This window comes from Artemia franciscana, chromosome 6 (assembly GCF_032884065.1).
Source record: "Artemia franciscana chromosome 6, ASM3288406v1, whole genome shotgun sequence".
Classification (NCBI taxonomy): Eukaryota; Metazoa; Arthropoda; class Branchiopoda; order Anostraca; family Artemiidae; genus Artemia; species Artemia franciscana.
The window spans coordinates 3,415,659-3,436,277 of record NC_088868.1 but is presented as its reverse complement, the minus strand read 5'-3'; the positions used below and the strand labels follow the sequence as shown (position 1 = coordinate 3,436,277).

Below are 20,619 nucleotides of genomic sequence, written 5' to 3'. Positions count from 1 at the left end.
AAAGGCTGTGTAGTTTTTGTCGTTGTTTACATTATTTATATCATTTTCCTATTTTCTTTTAAGGAAAAATCTATCTTTGATCAACTACCATCTATTCCTATGAGAGCGGTAATTGAGCTCACTCAACTAAAAACTAGCATTGGAAGTAGTCATGTCCCATTGATGCTGAACGTCTTGAAAACTCGCTCAAAAGACTTTCATGTAATGAATTCTCACAAAGAAGAAGAATATCAAGGCTCTTTACTCCGAACTTCTTGGCCTAGTTCAGATGTATTGGATAAGAGGAACAAGCAGCTCTCTCAGTTGTACACACTTTCTCATCAGGGAGATTCAAGAGTTTTCTCAATTAGTACAGCCGAAGCCGTACGAATCTTTAAGGTATTCATGACGTTTCAACTTCTTTCTATTAGTAAACTTTCTATTGTTATCTCACTTAGAACTGTTGGTTGAATTATAACTTTTAGTGTAAGTTGTTTAATTATTCCATGTTGTTTCTGGTGTCCCTTTGTAAAAATAATGATATTTTTGTATTGAATTCAATTGTTAAAAAATAAAAAGTAAACTTTTTATTTTAAAATCACCTAGCACTGTTGGTTGAATTATACATTTAGTGTTAGTTATTTAATTATTCCGTGTTGTTTCTAGTGTCCCGATGTATAAGTAGTGATATTTTTGTATTGAATTCAATTTTTTGAAAATAGAAAGTAAACTTTCTATTGTAATCTCACCTAGCACTGTTGGTTGAATTATGACTTTTAGTGTTAGTTATTTAATTATTCCATGTTTTTCTGGTGTCCGTATGTATAGATAATGATCTTTTTGTATTGGATTCAATTTTTAAAAAAAAGAGAGTAAACTTTCTATTTTTAAATCCCCTAGCACTGTTGGTTGAATTATACATTTTAGTGATGATTATTTAATTATTCCGTGTTGTTTCTGGTGTCCCTATGTATAAGTAATGATAATTTGTATTGAATTTAATTTTTTGAAAATAGAAAGTAAACTTTCTATTGTTATCTCACCTAGCACTGTTGGTTGAATTCCGTGTTGTTTCTGGTGTCCCTATATTTTTTTTTATAGAATATATTAGCCCCCACTAGTTAACCTCTCCTTCCTTATATAAACACAGGAAAATATGCAGGCATCATATAAAGGCCATCAAAAACTAACACCGTGAAGAAGATATTACTTTTTTTTTTCTCTTCTGTGTCGTTCTGTTACCCAATTTGATAAAATTTCACGCCATAGCTCGAGCCTAGAAGCCATATGTTTTCAGCTCCAACAAACTTCCGACAGTCTAAAAAGAAAAAGATATAAGAGAAAAATATTTGTTTCGGCAAGTATTTTCTATTGGAAAAGCTAAAATATTTTCGCTTTCCCACATTCTTTGTTGCCCCTATTGGAAATTACTTAATAATCTAATTTACAGAAAAATGTATTTTGGATTTGCTAAACACATACTTAATTTCCTTTTATGGGCAGGAAATTTTGGAACAGTTCCAAGGGTTGGATGTGCCGACCCTGATTAGGTCCGTAATTTCATTGAACAACAAACATAATAGAAGGATAGAAAACAACCTCGACGCTATTTGGTAGCTTGTCTTGTATAGTTGAATTTAAATTCAATGTAGTTGTGGACTATTTTCCATTTATTTAATTAATGTCTTTGTTATTTATTAGGCCTGACCTTTTATTTTCTCTTGTTTCATACATTTATCAATATTTTCTAAATTTATCTTTCCATTCTCTCCACTCTCACCGTTACTCCGTCTAGTGTAGTTCTGGTACACATTTTCCAAAACAAATATTGTTTCTCAATGTTCTTGTCAATTAAAAAAAGGGTAGTTTCTCTTCTGTCTGAATATGACGTTGCTTTGAAGGAGCTGGTAGTATCTGACGTACGAAACCAAGAAAGGAAATAATAAATGAAAAGAGGAAAAATCAAATAGGTGAAAAAACGAGGATTTTGTCAACAAGTAGCAAAATATGAAAGACGAAAATCAAGCAAATATTTCGACAAGGACTTCCGCCAAGTTGTCCTCAGTGCTCAAAAAAGAAAATCAGAAAAAGGAAAAAAAACCAACAAAATCTAACGCTCTGAAGTGAACTATGCAAGAGGAGAAAAGACACAGTATTTACAGGACACAGAAAATAAGACAAGACAGAAAAGGCACTGTACAAATATTTCGAAAAGGACTTCCGCCAAGTTGTCCTCAGTGCTCAAAAAAGAAAATCAGAAAAAGGAAAAAAAAGAACAACAAAATCTAACGCTCTGAAGTGAACTATGCAAGAGGAGAAAAGACACAGTATTTACAGGACACAGAAAATAAGACAAGACAGAAAAGGCACCGTATATAGTATTTACAAGGAGGTAGTATTTGACAAGGGTGCTTCGCTTGGCTGCTGTGAAACGATAAGACAAGGCTCATGTTTCAATTGAGGGATGCCCTTTAAAAGGCATATTGCTGGATGAGTTTTTACTGACTAATTATTAGTATTGGAAATCTTGTGTTTTATTGTTTTCCTGGGTCGGGGGTGTCCATCCGGTTATATGTGATGTCCAATTACATTGAGGTCTTATTGCCCGACTAGAAAGGCTTTTAAAAAAATACCTGGGAATCTTCCTTGATAAGAGCCTGTTATTCCTGCATCACATCCATTCAGTGAAACTAAAGCTATTTTAGAATCTTGGAGTAATGAAAGAACACCTCGCATTTTATCAATTCTTTGATAAAATACCATTCAAAATATTGTTCATTCATCTTGCAATCAACCTTTGAATCGCACTGGTAAAAACTGAGCTCGATGGTGAACACGGAAGATGTTTGTTACTAAGTAAAAAACGAAGAATATTTGTCACTGGAGTCGCTTCAACGACTGTCATGCCTTACTTTTAACCCTAACTCAAAGATCAGATTTTGCTTCAATTATAATTTGTGCGCAGATATGGAATCCGATCCCAGAAGAGCTGAGATGTAGAAGGTCGTTTGCTTTATTTAAGTGAAGACTAATAATCATCATTTAGAATTACAAACAAATTTATAGATTAAGCTATGGAAACTAAATACTCCAAGACGAATTTAAATATAATTGAGTTTATATATAAATACAAGAATTCTGTGAAATTTGAAGTTAAACTGAATTAGTTCATGGTCATATTTTTTTTAAAGATAATTTCTCCATTGATAGCTTTTTAATTCGTCCGATTTGGGTTTTGTTTCATTCTAAAATTTTTAATTCCGTTTTGTCTTTTTATTTATTTTATGCTCTTTTTTTCTGGTCCAAATTGTTCCCATTTTTGCTCAAAAACAGTGAACTAGATTTCCCCCCCCCCAATAAATCAACATTAATTGTTAAAGGAACTTCACTGTGTTCAAAACGTTTACTTACTACACTAACTGGGGAATCCACACCAACTGTTAAAATCTCCTATTTTTCAGGACGCAAATTCGTCAGTTCTTGCAAAACTTCGTCCAAGAAGACGTGTTAGACCAAGTGTTTCAGACGAAATAGCAGCTAGTACAAAATGGATTGACGCATATTCGGGGAAAATCAAATCTCTTGGAATATGGTAAATCTAAAGGCATTCGTATCTTCTTGACGGGAATGCAGCCTTGATTGTGATCCAAAATGTTCACATGTTTTTGTATTCCTTTATCCTCAGTTATAAATGCTTCCCAAAAATATGAGCGTGAGGAAATCTTGAGTCTTTTCTGGGCGGGGTGGGGTTTTCTATGATAGTTATAAATATTTTTATGATTAACGCCAAGCTCAGCTAAATCATGACAAAGCCTAAGTCCCTACATCCTTTTCTTCCAATGAAATTCCTAAACCTAACCTAATCTATTACAGATAAAAATTAGCTTTGATGTTTTGATTGTTCATTTTGCTATAGGTCTCTAAAAAGTTGTAATAAAAGAAAAAAAAATCGCTGGGTCTCTTATTACCAAGCTAAGCCCAAACACACCGGACCACCACAGTAAAAGGGGTGTTGTAAGGGCTATTTTATATTAATAAACGAAGGTAGGATAGCATTTTCGTAAATATAAGTGTTTAGTTTCTCAAAGTAGAGTAAACATCCATACAACAAAAAAAACGAAAAAATTACTTTCTTAAAAGTGAAAGCAAGAATCACAGTAGAACTCAAAACGAACCCGAATTATTTTGAAAATTTCTGGCCTTAGAGTAGCATTAGCAAAAGAATTACGGGGGAAAAAAATCAAACTTTAGCGTAAAGAGCAGGGGTTGAATAATATCTGTTCGTTCTAAGTTTCAATGTTACTCCTCTTTCTGTATGAAAAACTCGTTTTTATCTAATTTCCGGGTGTTTTTTCAAATCATGCTTGGAACCCCCCCCCTACTTTGTAACTTTTTCGTCGTAAAACTCCCCCCGAAAACTTTCCTCCCCATGGTAAATGCTCTCGGTGGAAAATCCCTCTTCCCGCAGAAAACTACCCCTAAAAATCCCGTATATTTCCTAATAAAAAATTCTATATGTGAACAGTATGGGCAAATTACTTAACTTGAAGCCCTTTTCCAGGGGCTATGGAGGTCGTTTCATTACCGAAATCATAGCCATTAGATCTTTCAACTATGCCGAACCAATTGGCTATGTTACAATTTTGGTCAGATATGTTTAGGTGAAAAATAGGCAGGAGAGATCTTCTAGGACTATATGTTTGATACAGTTGCCACTGAAAACAAATAAAAACATATCCGTAATGTTTCTTATGATAAAAAAGAAAAAATCCACATTTTTTGGAGGGGTTTGAAATTCTGTAATATGATGATTCTGAGGGTGCAATTTTCGTTAAGATCATTTGAATTTTTTGGGGTTTATTTCTCTTTTTCTCGAAAATTAGGCAAATTTTCCCAGGCTTTTAGCTTTTGATGGGTTACATTGAACTTAATGAGCTATATATATTTGGAATCAGTAAAAAAAGCCAGTTCTTTTGACGTATTTAATTCTTTCAAAATTCTGTTTTTTAGAGTTTCTGTTACTTTTCGGCTCAGTCGGTCCACACTTACACGTTACCACGCGTCCAAACGTCCTACCACGACCTGTTTGATCATAGACCAGTAGGATTTATGTCTTTTAAGAGTTTAAACGTAAAATAAACAGGAACTGTACGTCCACCCGCACCTAAACGGCCACGACGTTACCACGAACTGTTTGACAAAAGATCAACAGGAGTTATGTCATTTAAAAGTTCAAACTTAAAATAAACAGTAATTGCTAAAACTAAATAAATAAAACCCACAACTGAAAAACCAGAAATTAAATGAAGAAATCATGTAAATATAAAGATGTTATATACTGCTATAGAAGAATAAGTACATCCTAAAGTGAACAGAAAATGAAACAAATAGTCAAGCTTAGTTTAAAAAACAGAAATTATCACGAATTTGTTTAGGGCTACTTACTCCCACTTTAAAATCTTTTAAAGGCCGGTGTGTCATTAGTGCTTTACGTAAAAAGAGTTGTATCTTTTGTAGAATGTTTTTAATTTTTATATCATAAACGACAGTCCAGCCAAAAACTAACCAGACTATTACATTACAAGACTAATCAATCCTTACAAACAAGATTGTTGCTTAAATGGCTACTAGCCTATTCAAAACTCTTAAACGGCTTGATGTTGATAATAGAGCATCCAAAGCTGTTTTTTTTTTCTAGAATATATTTTTTTCTAGAATTTTTTTCTTTCTTTTTTATTTTATTTTTATTTTATTTTGCTTTTTTATTTTATTTTTTTTTATTTTTCTTTTTTCTTTTTTTTCTAGAATATAATAGAGCAGCCAAAGCTGTTTCTTTTTCTTCTAGAATATTTTTTTTTCTGGAATTTTTTTTTTCTTTTTTTTTATTTTCTTTCTTTTTTATTCTATTTTTATTTTATTTTCCTTTTTCATTTTTTTTTCTAGAATATAATAGAGCAGCTAAAGGCGTTGCTTCTTTTTTTCTAGTCAAAATGCAAAATGTATTCTGATTACTTTTTGTTCTTTTATTCTTAAGTGTTTGATTTCGATATATTCTACTCGATAGATTCAGTGTCAAGAATAATTTATAACTTGTATGTATTTTTCTCTTTGGCTTTTCTGTTCAGTGTAATTCTAGTTCATTCCAGGAATACCAGTTTATAATATAGTAGCTAATACAATATAATATAATAGAGAATATAATAGAGCAGCTGAAGGCGTTGCTTCTTTTTTTTCTAGTCAAAATGCAAAATGTTTTTGGATTTTTTTGTTCTCTTATTCTTAGTTATTTGATTTTGATATATTCTACCAGAGGTTAATTGATGTCTATTTTTTTCCTGTTTGGATTTACTGTTCAGTGTAATTTCAGTTCATTCCAGTAATATCAGTTTCAGTTCGAATGAATTACAAATCCAGTTATGAAAAAAATATTAATTTTGTCATTTATTTCCCTTGTGGCTCATTCCTCAATTATGGTAGAAAATAACGAACTTTTTTTTTGACAAAAAAAAAAACTGAGAACAGCTCTTTAAGGAGCTATTGGGAGCTTTGGAACCCCTTCAGGGACCTAATATTTTTTTTAGCCTGTTATAACCAAATAGAATGGATACATTAGTATTTTTAATAACGTTATGAAATACATCAGGGTTAACACAGATGGTTTTTACAGAACTGGTTTAGTAACCATACGTTTGGCCATTTTACATCGCTGAGCCTGCGAACGAGCACATTTTGGACTAATAATTCACAGAATATCTAAAAGTACAACTGTCCCGATCCGGTGCAAGCGCTCTTTCACCTGATAAGGCATCAAGTGGTTAAAAAGTAAAGATAACCTGTTCCTTCCCTAATTCTCCATAAGACATTTTTCTTCAAGCGATAACGAAGAGAAGTTACAATTTAGCAAAGACATTACTCGGTTAAATTGACAAACAATACAAAATACACAAATAAACTTGTCCTGTGGTGGCGCAGTGGGTCTGACTTTAGCTTGGTAATACGGGACCCAGAGATCGAATCATACTGCAGCAATGCATTGCAGGGCCGAAGCAGGGACCTTAGTAGTCAAGAAGCGTCGTTGATCTGATACAATACACAAATAAACTTTGCATACGCCTCAAAAAATTGTAAATTAAGTAGTAGATTCAGCTTTTACTAAGACTTTCAGCAATGAGTTAATGCCGAGGACAGTATTCCACTGTAAACAAGCGTTTGGGTATGTCATGGTGAGTAATAAGCTCAGCTTTGTTGCCAGCTGTATCGTTAATATTAAATTGCATATCCCCCTTTCACATCCTTTAGCTCCTGCGCCCATCATAGGAGACTAAATCTCGCAAATGAAATGCGCACTATTCCAACAATGTTTGATCCTGTGTCTGTTTGAGAAGACTGTGGTTTTTAAGTGGGAACTTCAAGGAATGTTAAGAGGATGATTTTTTTTTCATTCGTAAATTTTTGGGTCCTTGTTTGATTAAGAATCTGATTTGTTGCTTATCTTTTATTGAGGTTTTTAGATGATTACTGAATCTTATTTTGAAAAAGGCAACAGAGAAACTTTTAGGGATAACTCTCTCAAAAAGATCATTCCTGATCAAAGTCTATCGCCGGATGAAGCTCTTCAACCACTCCGTTCTCGGCCATCCAGCTTGAAGATAATCGGATTGTACACTGATCTGAAACCCCTTTGTAAATATTCCCTGAGTAGGAGAAGAGATTGTTGGCCTATAAGGGTCATGTTAATTGGATCACCCTGGATTAGGTATGGTAATTGTGTATGCAGATGTCCATATGTGAGGAAAGGTTTTAGAAGAAAAACAAACGTTGAAAAGCTATGGCAAAGAACCAGCCAATTTGGCACTGCGGGTGTTCAACATAATGCTAGGTATATTGTTAGATCCCATAGATTTGGTCGTGTCAACAGTCTGTAGAACCTAAAGGGCCTTAGAGTAAAATAGTTTATATGATCAAATCCTGCATCGGTTCGATCCTGGACATTAGGAGCTTCTTTGTCTTCGTCTTGCAAATTTAAGAATTCGGCAAATGCCTTACAAAAGGTTTGGTCTTTGCTTACGGGTCTTGGATAATATTTCTATCGTTTACTCTTAGGGAATAAATTGAATCTCCTTGTGATGTTGATAAGTCCTCTTGATAACACTCCACCAGTTCTTGGCAGAAGCATTTTTGAGCTGGGAAGCGAATTTTTCTTTGCATTCAACATTTGATTTATTAATCGTGTGAACTGGGTTTTGAGGCCACTTTTGAGGCATTCGTTCAACCCCCCCCCGCTCCCTCCGGTTCTAATGTACTGCGCGAACCTGTGTTCTAATAACACCATTTTATGAAATATTTACCATGAACGTTCTTTTTAGTTATAATATTGACAAAGACTCAGAATTAAAAGAAGCTGAATGCTGGAAAATTCATGAAAAGGTTGCTGGGCGGGAGACTGAGTCTTCTTGTAATCCTTTGGATTCCGGATACGGGTGCTTTATTCTTCGACGTACTCAGGAGTCTCAAAATGTTGAATCTGTTTCGAACCTGGTCTACCAGAAACAGGTTTCAAGTGATGCTGATAAAAGTAAGTATACCCCAATATTGTTTATTCTACGTTGACATTACTAAGCATTAGTGGAATGAATGTACACAATGGTATATTCTACTTTTCCTGTTTTGTTGAAAATCATTTTGACTTTAGCTCTTTAAAGCAGATAAAAGTCCTATTATGCTTAAATTAATGCCAAAGAATCTTCACCCAGGTCTCCTTTTTCTCAAATTAAAAAACAAAAACTTTTTCTGAAAATATAAGTTTTCTGAAAAAAAAAGTAAAGTGAAAACTTAAGACTAGAAGAAATAAAAAAAAAGTAAAGGTAAAGAATATGACATTGGACTTTACAGTCCCTACCTGCAGTGCTGATCTCCGTTTCTTGGCCCTTCAGCCAGGAAATGCAATGGGGCTTCGGGGGCCAAACATCCTGTGCTTTCGCACACCCTTCCTGTTTACCTACTCCAAATTTCTCCAGGTACCCATTTAGAACTGGGTCGACTCTGGCTGAACTGACAGAGTCACGCCAATAACCCCCGTCCCAAACCAAATAATTGGGTATACTAGGATTTGAACCCTCGTCCTCTCGGACAAAGCTCGTAAATCCAGTACATCAATCCACTCGACTAGGACCTAACTTGAAGAAACAAAGTCCTATTATGCTTACATTTGTACCTCAGAACCTTCATCGAGGTTTGCTTTCTCTCAAATTAACAAACAAAGGCTTTTTGTGAAAGTTTAAGGTTTTCTGGCAAAAATAAAAAATTAAAAGAAAAGTGAAAATTTAAGACTTGAAGAAAAAAGTCCCATTGTGCTTAAATTAGTACCTCAGAACCTTCATCCAGGGTCGCTTTCTCTCAAATTAACAAACAAAAGCTTTATATAGTAATTTATATTTTCAAAATAAAATGTAATGTGAAAACTTAAGACCTGTAAAAATAAAGTCCGTTTATGCTTAAGTTAGTACCTCAGAACCTTCATCAAGGTTTTATTTCTCTCAAATTAACAAATAAAAGCTCTTTCTGAAAATTTAAGGTTTCCTGAAAAAAAAAACAAATTGAAAACTTAAGACCTGAAGAAATAAAGTCCTATTATGCTCAAATTAGTATCTCAGAACATTCCTCCAGGTTTGCTTTCTCTCAAATTAATTAACAAAAGCTTTTTCTGGAAATTTAAGGTTTCTGGAAACAAAAGCAATGTGAAAACTTAAGACCTGAAGAAATAAAATCCTCTTATGCTTAAGTTATTATCTCAGAACCTTCATCAAAAATTCGCTTTCTATCAAATTAACAAATAAAGCTTTTTTTTATGAAAATTTATGGTTTTCGGAAACAAAAGCCATGTGAAAACTTAAGACCTGAAGAAAATAAGTCCTATTATGCTGAAATCAAACAGTTCGTGATAACGAATCGTAAGTAAGGAGTTACCCAGCTCAATAGTAACCTAAACTCTAATTACCCTAATTTTGAAACCAATAGATATACCAAAAGAATTGTATTTTTATGCTGATCTCAAAAACCAAAAGATATACCAAAAGAATTGTATTTTTATGCTGATCTCAAATATATAAGTTTCGTCAAGCTTAGTCTTACCCATCAAAAGTTAAGAGCCTGAGAATATTTACCTTATTTTTGAAAACAAGGGGAAAAAACCCCTAAAAATCATGGAATCTTAATGAAAATTACACCATCAGATTCAGCGTATCAAAAAACTCTGCTGCAGAGGATTCAAGCTCATATCTGCAAAAATGTGAAATTTAATATTTTTTTCCCAGAAGAAAGATCACTGATGCGTGTTTATTCGGTTTTTTTTTTCAGGGGTGATCGTATTGACCCAGTAGTTCTAGAATATTGCTTTGGTATCGAACGTAAATCTTATATACCTAGAAACTGGGATTGAAGTATGCTTTTTTTTAAGGTTTCATTGAGAAGTATTCTCTGGATTTTATTTTGTTTTGCAATTTTTACCAGTTTAGTCCTGGCTGGATTTCAAAAGTCCAGCATGATGAAGTAGCATCCGTATCATTCCCACGTGGCCTTACCGACCTACAATTAATTTCACCTCAAACCCCCGAGAAACTAAGACTGAAGCATGTTTCCTATACGTACGATTAAAAATATTTTTACCAGTTTAGTCCTGGCTGGATTTCAAAAGTCCAGTTTGGTGAAGTAGCATCCGTATCATTCCCACGTGGCCTTACCGGCTTACAATTAATTTCGCCTCAAACCCCCGATAAACTAAGACTGAAGCATGTTTCCTACACGTACGATTAAAAATATTTTTACCAGTTTAGTCCTGGCTGGATTTCAAAAGTCCAGTTTGGTGAAGTAGCATCCGTATCATTCCCACGTGGCCTTACCGGCCTACAATTAATTTCGCCTCAAACCCCCGAGAAACTAAGACTGAAGCACGTTTCCTACACGTACGATTAACAATATTTTTTGCATCTGTTTTGGGAAATTTTGCTCTGTTTAGCCCCGGCCGGGTTTTTAAAAGTCAGTCTATGATAATGCACTATCCTTTTAACTGGGCGTGAATGTCCACCGAAAGATGTTTTTACACTCCTAAAAACTTGGATTGAAGTATGATTCTTACACATATAATTCAAAAATACTGCGTACATTTTTACAATTGTTGCTCTGTATAGCCTCGACTTAGTTTTAAAAAAACGCCTGTGAATATGTATCATCCATTCAACTTGGCCAAACCACCCTTAAAAGTAATAATAATAATTATAATAATAATAATAACAATAACGATAATAATAATAATAATAATAAAAAAACAAACAAACAAACCTTAAAAACATTTAAAAACATTAAACCCCCTAAAAACTTAGATTTAAGTATGCTTTTTAACGTTTGATTGAAGATTGTTCTTTTTCAAGTTGGGCCCTTTTTAGCTCTAGACAGGGTTTCAGAATTTTCAGCTTATGGTAATGTTTCACCTGTTCAATGCGGCCTACACGCCCTAAATAGTTTGTCGTTGGACCCTTAGAAACTGGGATTGAAGGCTGTTTCTTACATGTCTCATTGAAAAATGTTCTGTACCTTTTATTAAAATTTTTGCCCTATTAAGCCCTGGCTCAATTTTCAAAAGTCTAGTTTATAGTAAGGGATTATCCTTTCCACGTGGCCTAACTGTCCTAAGCAAAAATGCCATTACACCCCTAGAAACTGGGATTGAAGCATTATTCTTTATGTATGATAGAAACATGTTTTGAGTATTTTGTTTTTCCTATTTTTGCCCCCTTAACCCCGATTAAATTTCCACAATTGTTATCTGTGAAAATGCATCATCTGTTCAATCTAACCTAAATTTTCCGCCCCAGAATTTTTTTTTATTATACCCCTAGAAACTTGGATTCAAGTATGTATCTGTTACGTATGATAAAATAAATGCTCTGCAATTTTTTTGGTACTTTTTTTCAATTTTTTGGCCTTAGTTTCCAAAAATGATGACATGACACATAGTACCTAACGAAAGGGCTGCAAGGTATACAGTTCTTTGTTCACACTCAGCCTAGTGTGTCTTATAGGGAGGCAAACCGTTTTTCGGGGTTGGGGGGGGGAGTGGAGACAATATTCTAGAGAGGAATTTTCCACTGGGAAAATTTTCGGTTCAGAGTAAAGTTTTCGGGGGAATTTTTCAGGGGAAATTTTACGTAGATAACTTCGATGACTACACTGCCTTTCTATGACGAAAGTATTACAGTTCAAAATAGGGATGAAACCTTTTTATTGACAGTGAATAGATATAAAGTTATTTAACTGGATGTTTCGAACACATATACAGTATTCATCATCAGCAGTTTTACTGCTGTTCGAAATATCCAGTTAAATAATTTTTATATCTATTCACTGTCAATAAAAAGATTTCATCCCTATTTTGAACTGTTTTACTTTCGTTAGGGGAAATTTTGTATAAGGGGAAGGGGATTGCCTAGGATGATTTGAAAAATAATCAGGTAGCAAATATAAAAACAACTTTTCTCAATTGAAAGTTACATTAAACAACAATTACTTCGTAGGTTTGGGGGGGGGGGACGAGGGCTGTTCTTTTTTCAACCCTCACTCTTTACAGTAAAGTTTGATTTCTTGTCAGGTTTCTATAAAAAAAAGTGTGCTTAAACACATGGGTCGCTGAACTCGAATGAAAAGTTTTTTAATTATGAACTTTTAGACTGTAACTTAAAAGGCGGGGTTAAGGAAAGGGCAGCTCCCCTCATGTATGTAATAATTTCTGTTTATTTATAATATCTGTGCTTTAATTTTATGCTTTAATTGTGTATTCAACTTTATGGCCGTTCTGAATTCCTGATTGAATTTATTTTGATTTTTGACAAGAATTAAATATCCTACGTAGAAATTTTTTAGTCACTCATTTGTTGAAATAGATCATTTTTTAACTTGTATTATCTTTACATCGTGCTAACAAGTTGCTTATAAGAGTTAATATTGTATTACTTTATTCTTTAGAAAGTTTAACAAGACAGCAATCAGCCAGCAGTCCTCTGCCTCTTAGAAGAAGTCCTAGAAAAAGGAAGCATAGTGGAGAAACAGTCGCTCCTGGGGTTCAACAGAATTTTCCTGCGTCTGAATCTCGTCAACTAACTAAAGCAGAGCGTAATCACCAGTTGAGAGAGGTAAATGCTCTTAAAAATTAACCTTGATGTAACAGGGTTTGTATTCCGCTTTACGATCATAGTTAATGATGAGGAATTTTGTTGACTGAAATTTGCTATTCATCGCTGAATTAACAAAAAAAAGGCTTTGTCAATTAGTAATTTCTGCTCGATGTTCGTAAAATAATCTTTTTTTCTAACTCTTGCAAGGAATTGGATAAAAAAGGGAATGAAAGAAATGCTGGGCAAGAGGAGCGTGGGGGGCCATCCCATCAGGGGTCACAAAAACAAAACACACAAAATAAAAATATCGTAAGTTTGATATTACATCATCAATGGTAAAGGTAACGGTAAGGAATGCAGCTTTGGACTTTACAGTCCCTTCTGGCGGGTCTCATCTCTGTTTCTTGGCCCTTCAGCCAGGAAGGGCAATGGGATGGGCCAACCATCCTGTGCTTTCGCACACCCTTCCTGTCTACCTTCCCCAGATTTCTCCAGGTACCCATTTAGAGCTGGGTCGACTTTGGCTGAGCTTACAGAGTCATTTCATTGACCCCTGTCCCAAACCATATTTTTGGGTACACAAGGATTCGAACCCTTGCTCTCTCGGACATCATCAATGTTGAACAAACAAAAATAAATAAATAATATTTGCTTCTTTAATTTCTGTTCTGAATTTTGGGATTGATCAATAGGAGTTTTATCATTCAGCTTATATTTAATTGCAATGAATAGCACTTGATACCTAACTTGAAACCTTTCCCTTTTGGATCTTACAAACAGAATTCAGTATATTCCAGACCAGCGACGAGCCGAACGACGGGGCAAAATCAGCAGGGAGTTATTGTAGAAATAATTATTAATTGCACGAGATAATATTGCTCCAGCCAAGGCAGGAAATAAGATTACTATTTGGCTTCTTTTTGAATCAGAAGTTAAATAGGGTAAACTCCATTTACATAAATCCTTTTGATAGACTTAGTCTTAAGGAGCACATCAACTGCTATGGAAATACACGGGATCTATTTGGAACGTAAAACTCTCCTAGATTTAGATTAAGCTGATTATTTAAGCATCCCTTATGAAATGTTAGCCTAATTGTTAGCCAAATTAGCCAAATAAACGTTAGCAAAATTTTTAGAGGTTTTAAGAGTTTAGGGTGCAAGACTAAATTTGAAAAATAATGCCAAGAAGACTAAGTCGTTAAGACTAAGAATAAGTAAAAGTGAGGAGGTGATGTTGGACAATGATAAGATCAATCAATTTGACAGTTTCCCCTACCTATGTAGTAATATTAGTAAAGACAGTGAGCGCAGTTAAGAAATTTAAAGTAAAACAGCCAAGACCCAGAGCATTTTTTTACAGTTGAAAAAAGTTGAGAATAATAAGAAGATAAGTCTGTGAAACAAGATTAAAATATCAGAAGCTATAGTGATGACAGCGGTCAAGTATGGTTCAGAAGCGTGGGCGTTCTAAAAAACGTAGGATTTTTTGTTAGACGTTTTCCGCCAAAATTACCTAAGGATTGTTTTGGGTATCCAACTTGACGACCATATTATAGGCAGTGCAATAGCGGAATTTGGAAGTCCCAGTGCCGTTTTTAAGAATCAAAAGTAATTGGAGGGCAAACAGCCACCTTCCGACGCCCATCAATTCCCCAGACACATTGAATCGAAATTTTGAGATTGCAATTTTTGGTATAGTTAAAACGCCAAGTAGCTATGTCTTTTTGGATGTCAACCAGATACCGTCTCCCCGTACCAAAGCCCAAGGGGCAAGGGTTGTAAGCTATATGATTTTCCATTGTTTACATATAGTATTTGTTGTTGAGAAATGTGGGGTATTTGACCTTTTGTTTCCAAAAAGACAAAGTTCATTCAGGCGAATTTTTCAGAAAATGTTGAGGGATACTAAATCAAAACACATTTAACAATTTTTAAGTTAAATCAAAACATGTTATGTGTATAAGAGTAGTCAAAAGGGCGTAACTCATGAATGACTGAGTGTATTAGTTTGGAACTTCTAGGAAATGAAAAGAGGGGGTGATCACTACTGCTACAGCTACTACAACCACAGCTTCTATAGTGAGTACTACCAAGGCTGAGGGTATTGCAGTAAGAATTTGAGGAAATTTTAGGTAAAATTTGAACTAGATCAAAATATATTATGTGCATAGTGATTGTCTAAACGGTGTATCTAAATCGCTGTATTTGAACTAACTCAAAATGTATTATGTGCATACCGATTTTCTAAACGTTGTATCAGCAATATCTTTGAAACGGCCTATCGTATTGACCTGAAACTTCTTGGGAATTATTGGGGATGTCCAACTGGCCAAAATGCAACATGTACGTACTACTACTGCTAACAATACTACTATTATTATTGTTTTTGCTAAAATTAATACAAGACTACTAATGCTACCATTGCTCCTACTATTATCACTTCTGCTACAATACTCATACATTTAAAACAATGGTAGCAAGGAGAATATTTGAAAGAATATAGTGGAGAAATTTGAACTAAATCAAAACATACTATCTGCGTGTAGATTTTTGAATGGGTGTATCTCAGGAATTGGCTAGGTTATTATGCCTGTACTTTCAGGGAATGCTTAAAGGGATGATATTATGTACTCTAGATATTATGTACTCTCAGGAACATAATATCTAGGATATTATGCCTGTACTTTCAGGGAATGCTTAAAGGGATGATATTATGTACTCTAGATATTATGTACTCTCAGGAACATAATATCTAGGATATTATGCCTGTACTTTCAGGGAATGCTTAAAGGGTAGGTCAATTGACCAAAAGGCAATGTTTGGACGCTATATCTTTAGAATAGCTCACTGTATCAAGCTGGAACGTAAAAGGCATCATGAGGGGGATTTTCAACCGATTAAAATACAACAAACAAACACAAAGTAGAAACAATAGGGAAAATCTTTTCAAGACTTGGAAATCAATTCTGTGAATATTTCGGCCCTTTGTCCAAGGGCCGTCTTCAGCACAATACGAGAAAGAGAGAAAAAAAATGTATATAAATAAACTTTACATTATTCTAATATAAGTTTATTTATATATATTTTTTTTTCTCTCTCTCTTTCTCGTATTGTGCTGAAGACGGCCTCTGGACATAGGGCCGAAATATTCACAGAATTTATTTCTACTGTCTTGAAAAGATTTTCCCTATTGTTTTTTCTTTGTGTTTGTTTGTTATGGACAGGCAGTGTGGTCTTCGTCGCTATTAAAATACAATATTTGCATACTACTACCTAATATGAATACTGCCTAGCATTATTATTAATGCTAGTATTAATATGATTGCACGGGGTAACGAAAAGATTGATCATATGGATAGCTTCATTTACTTTGGTAGTATTATTAGTAAAGACGGTGGGAGCAGTGAAAATATTAAAAGTGGAATAGCCAAAGTTCGGGGTGTTTTTTTTTCACAGTTAAAAAAAAGTATGGAAGAATAGAAAGATAAGTCTGTAAACCAAGATTAGAATATTGGAAGCTACAGTGGTGACAGTGGTCAAATATGGTTCTGAAGCATGGGTGCTCCGAAAAGCAGATGAAGATTTGTTTAATATTTTTCAGAGAAATTTTCTATGGACTGTTTGGAGCACCTGGCTAACTGACCGTATCTCAAGCAGTAGTCTGTATGAAAAATGTGGTTCTATCCCGCTTTCTAGGGCTACAATAAAAAAAGAACTTTGAGAGGGCTTGGGCACGTTCTGTGGATGAAGGATGACAGCCTGCTGAAAAATGAGAGGTTGGCGAAGATTGTCCTTTTTTAGCCAACCATCAAGGGCTTAACAAAAAGCAGGTCGTCTGTGATTGGGGTGCAACGATGTCATAAAGAAAGATTGAAGGGAAATAAGAACATCCTGAGAAGATGTAAAGAGGGAGGCTTGGAATAGATTGGGATAGAGGAGGAGCGTATGCAGCTGTGTTGGTCTCAGGGGGCTTGGTGCTGCGGTAAGTTGTTAGTGGTAGTAGTAATAGTTTGAGGGAAAAGTTCAGCTGAATTAAAACACACTACGGATTCACTGCATATCAAAAGGCCAAATCGGCAATGTTATATCAATGGCTAATTGTCCTACGTTTGAATTTCTACGCCTTAATTATGGGTGTATTTAACTGACCAAATAATAATACGTAAATGGTGCTGCTGCTTCTAGTGCTAGAGCTAATACTGCCAGTACTACAACTATTTCTAGAACTAATACACCTACTACTACAACCGTGACTACTCTTACAACTATGGCAAAGTGTTTGAAGGGGAAAATTTCAGAAAATATTGAGGGGGGAGTTGAAATGAATCACAACACTTCCTTTGCATGCTAGTTGTCAAAAAGCCGTATCAGCGATATTTTAGCAACGACCAGGTATGTGAAGTTGAATTTTGCAGGACTTTTCGTGGTTGATGTTGGACTAACCAAGAGGCAATATTTGTATCTTACTACTACTATTTCTACTGCTACTACTGCTTCTACTATCATTTCTACTATTGCTACTGTTATTACTCTATACTGCTACTGCTGCCACCAAAACTATTGCTACTACTGATTATGCTGCTTCTCCTACTTTGTTACTAGTGCTACTAAAACTATTAAGGTAAAAAATTTGGGAAAAAAATGGAAATTTTTTGGGGAGTAGTGGTAGTTAAACGAAAAAACTATGAGTATATATGTTTTCAAAAGGGCATATAAGTAATATCATAGGCAGCACATCGCCATCATAGAAACTTTTAAAGGGGTTTATTTAGGAAAAGAAAAGTTCTAATGCCCTTTTTAGGGTCAAATGAAATTTGAGGATGAGCAGCCTTGTCTAAAGCCTGTTAATTCTCCAAGCACATTCAACAAAGAATCTCAATATTAAACATCCGATAAAGAATTTTAAACATCCGATAAAGAAATCTAATTTCTGTAAAAAATATATTTCGTAGGAAAAGTTTTTATAGCTAATTTCAAACTGTAAGCTCTACTTAAGATGTGGTTCAATCCCACTTTCTAGAGCTATAATTAGAGAAAGTTTGAGAGGGCTAGTACATGTTCTGCCCATGAATGATGACAGATTGCCAAAGATGGTTCTTGTTGGCCAACCGTCTAGAGTTGTGATTACCATCGGTTGGCAGATGCCCCACCAGTGGGGCATGGCAATATTTTGGTGGGCCATGGGCAGGACGTGTATCCTTTAGCTAACTACACTTTAGAGCCTGAATGTTGAAAAAAAATATTTTTCACATGAATGACGTCACATTTAAATGCATTTAAAGAGCGAAAGAGATACATGATAGGATTATAGCGACGTCATACTTTGTATGAAAGTTATTGAGGAAGAGAAAAGCCCTAGTTGGTGGTATTTTAATGGTGCCAATTCACGGAAATGTGGGGGAGGGGAGGGGGTGCAAGGATTGAATTTAATGGAAAAGTGCAAATTATGCTCATTGATGGTTTAATGAACCGTAAACTTGTTTTATGGAAAGACTTCTTTAAATTGATTTCTGTTCGTTTCTTATGTAAATAATCTTTTTATGGGAAAAAAAATACTTTTTAGAATTTTTGTTTTCATCTCTATAAGAATACATAGTTTCGCTTGCTATTTGTATGTTTGAGAAACTTTTTCAACAATTTTTAATCCTGAAATAAATAGTATTCTTTAATTTCATTTTGTACCCCCTCAATTTAACCTGAAAAATTAAGCTTTATGCAATTCCCAAAAAATTCATTCTATGCTCTTCAACAACGTGGATACACTTTTGCAATTTCCAATTTAGTACACCCAGTCGTTCCTTATAAATTGCTGAGGTTTGTTATTGGCAACCATACGTACAGTGCTTTTTGATTTAGTTTTAAAGCATAATGGGTTAATTACATTATTATGGGGCGTTGACTTACCCAGTATCCCTAGAGACATAATTGCTGAGACGTTCTACTATGCTGAACAAAAAGCTGTCTCAAAATTTTCAGTGGATATGTGGCAAATGAATAGGCTTGGGAGGAGGACTGCTTGCCATCCAATCTCTTTTTACCTTTATAAAAGGCACCAGAACTTTTAATTTTGAATCGAATTAGCTCCTTTAAAAGTTTCAATGATATTTTTCTGAGGCTCACCCGAATGCCCTTTGTCTTTTTGGAAAGTAAAGGTCAAACATGCATACCTTTCCCAATAAAATGTGTTATATGTAAACAGTAAACGAATTGCCTATCTTACAGCTTTTGTTCTAGGCGCTGTGAGGGGGGTTGACATCCGCATAATTATTGGATCTATTAACAATACCGATGAAAATAGATATTTGAAAATTTTTATTGAATGTTTGTTTTGGAAAATGATGAGCGTGGAGAGGGGGCTGGTTACTCTCAATTACCTTTTGACACTCAAAAAGAGCACTATAACTTCCAATTTCCAATCAAATGAGCCCTGTTCAAGGCTATACGGCCACCTATTCAATAAAACCTTGTATTTCCCCAGGGCACAACTTACAACCCTTGCTCAAGGAATCTAGTGGGTTGTCTCAACCCTGGAGTCTTTGTTATACGTTCTTTGGACTATCTTTTACAAAATTACTATCTCACAATTTCAGTCAGATACGTTTGGGTAAAAAAGTGTGTCGGAGGGGAAGGGGACAGAACTTTCAATTTCAAATGAAATGAGCCTCCTCTAAAGATTATACGACCAAGCCTTCCATAAAAACCTTTTATGCATTTGGGGTATATTTTACAACCCGTCAACCCTTACCCCTAGGTTCTGAGGGGCTGTTTCAACCCCAAGGGCCTTGTTATATGATTTTCAGATTATTGCGAAAAAATAGCTCTCAAATTTTTATTGAATGCATTTCGGGAAAAGAAGACGTAGGAGGGGTTAGTTGCCCTCCCATGACTTTTGACTTTTAAAAACGACACTAGGACTTCTGATTTGCAGTTGAAAAAGGCAATTTTATGCTCATATATAGCTATCTCAAAACTTTGGTCGGAAACATTTGGGGGAAGAAGATTTTCCGCCGTCCGAACACTCTTGACTTTTGCAAAGGGAGATAGATTTTAACACTGAATGACTATCTCTGGATTTTGATTCGGTGTGTTTGGGAAAATAATGGATATGGAAGGAGGAGACTGGTTGCTCTCCAATCAATTTTGACTAGTACAAATTTCACTGGAACTTCTGATTGCCAATGCAACCAACAGCCTAAAAAGTTTATACGACCACCCTTTCCACAAAAAACCTTATATGCTTCCGGGACATGACTTACAACTGCTGACCTCTGGTCTGTGGGGGTTGTTGTTATCTTCAAAGACATAGTTAGTGGGGCTTTCAACTACTCTGAACAAAACGACTATCTCAAAATTTTGATTGGATTTAACTGGTGAAATTATGGGTCTGGGGGGCTGGTCTCCCTCCAATGACTGTTGAATATTAAAATGGCTCTAGAGTTTCTAATTTCCATTCCAATGTGCCCCCTGAAAAG

General features: G+C 34.9%; 1 protein-coding gene across 2 annotated transcripts in view; it reads left to right on the top strand.

Moving 5' to 3' along the window:
- Positions 1 to 20,619, top strand: part of LOC136027921 (uncharacterized) — a 50,300-nt gene that overhangs the window by 26,327 nt on the left and 3,354 nt on the right. For both annotated transcript variants that reach the window (XM_065705364.1, XM_065705363.1), the window contains exons 6-9: positions 64 to 378; positions 3,441 to 3,571; positions 8,346 to 8,554; positions 12,997 to 13,163. In XM_065705364.1, coding sequence (XP_065561436.1) covers positions 64 to 378; positions 3,441 to 3,571; positions 8,346 to 8,554; positions 12,997 to 13,163 — 822 coding nt within the window. The remainder of the gene's footprint in view (positions 1 to 63; positions 379 to 3,440; positions 3,572 to 8,345; positions 8,555 to 12,996; positions 13,164 to 20,619) is intronic.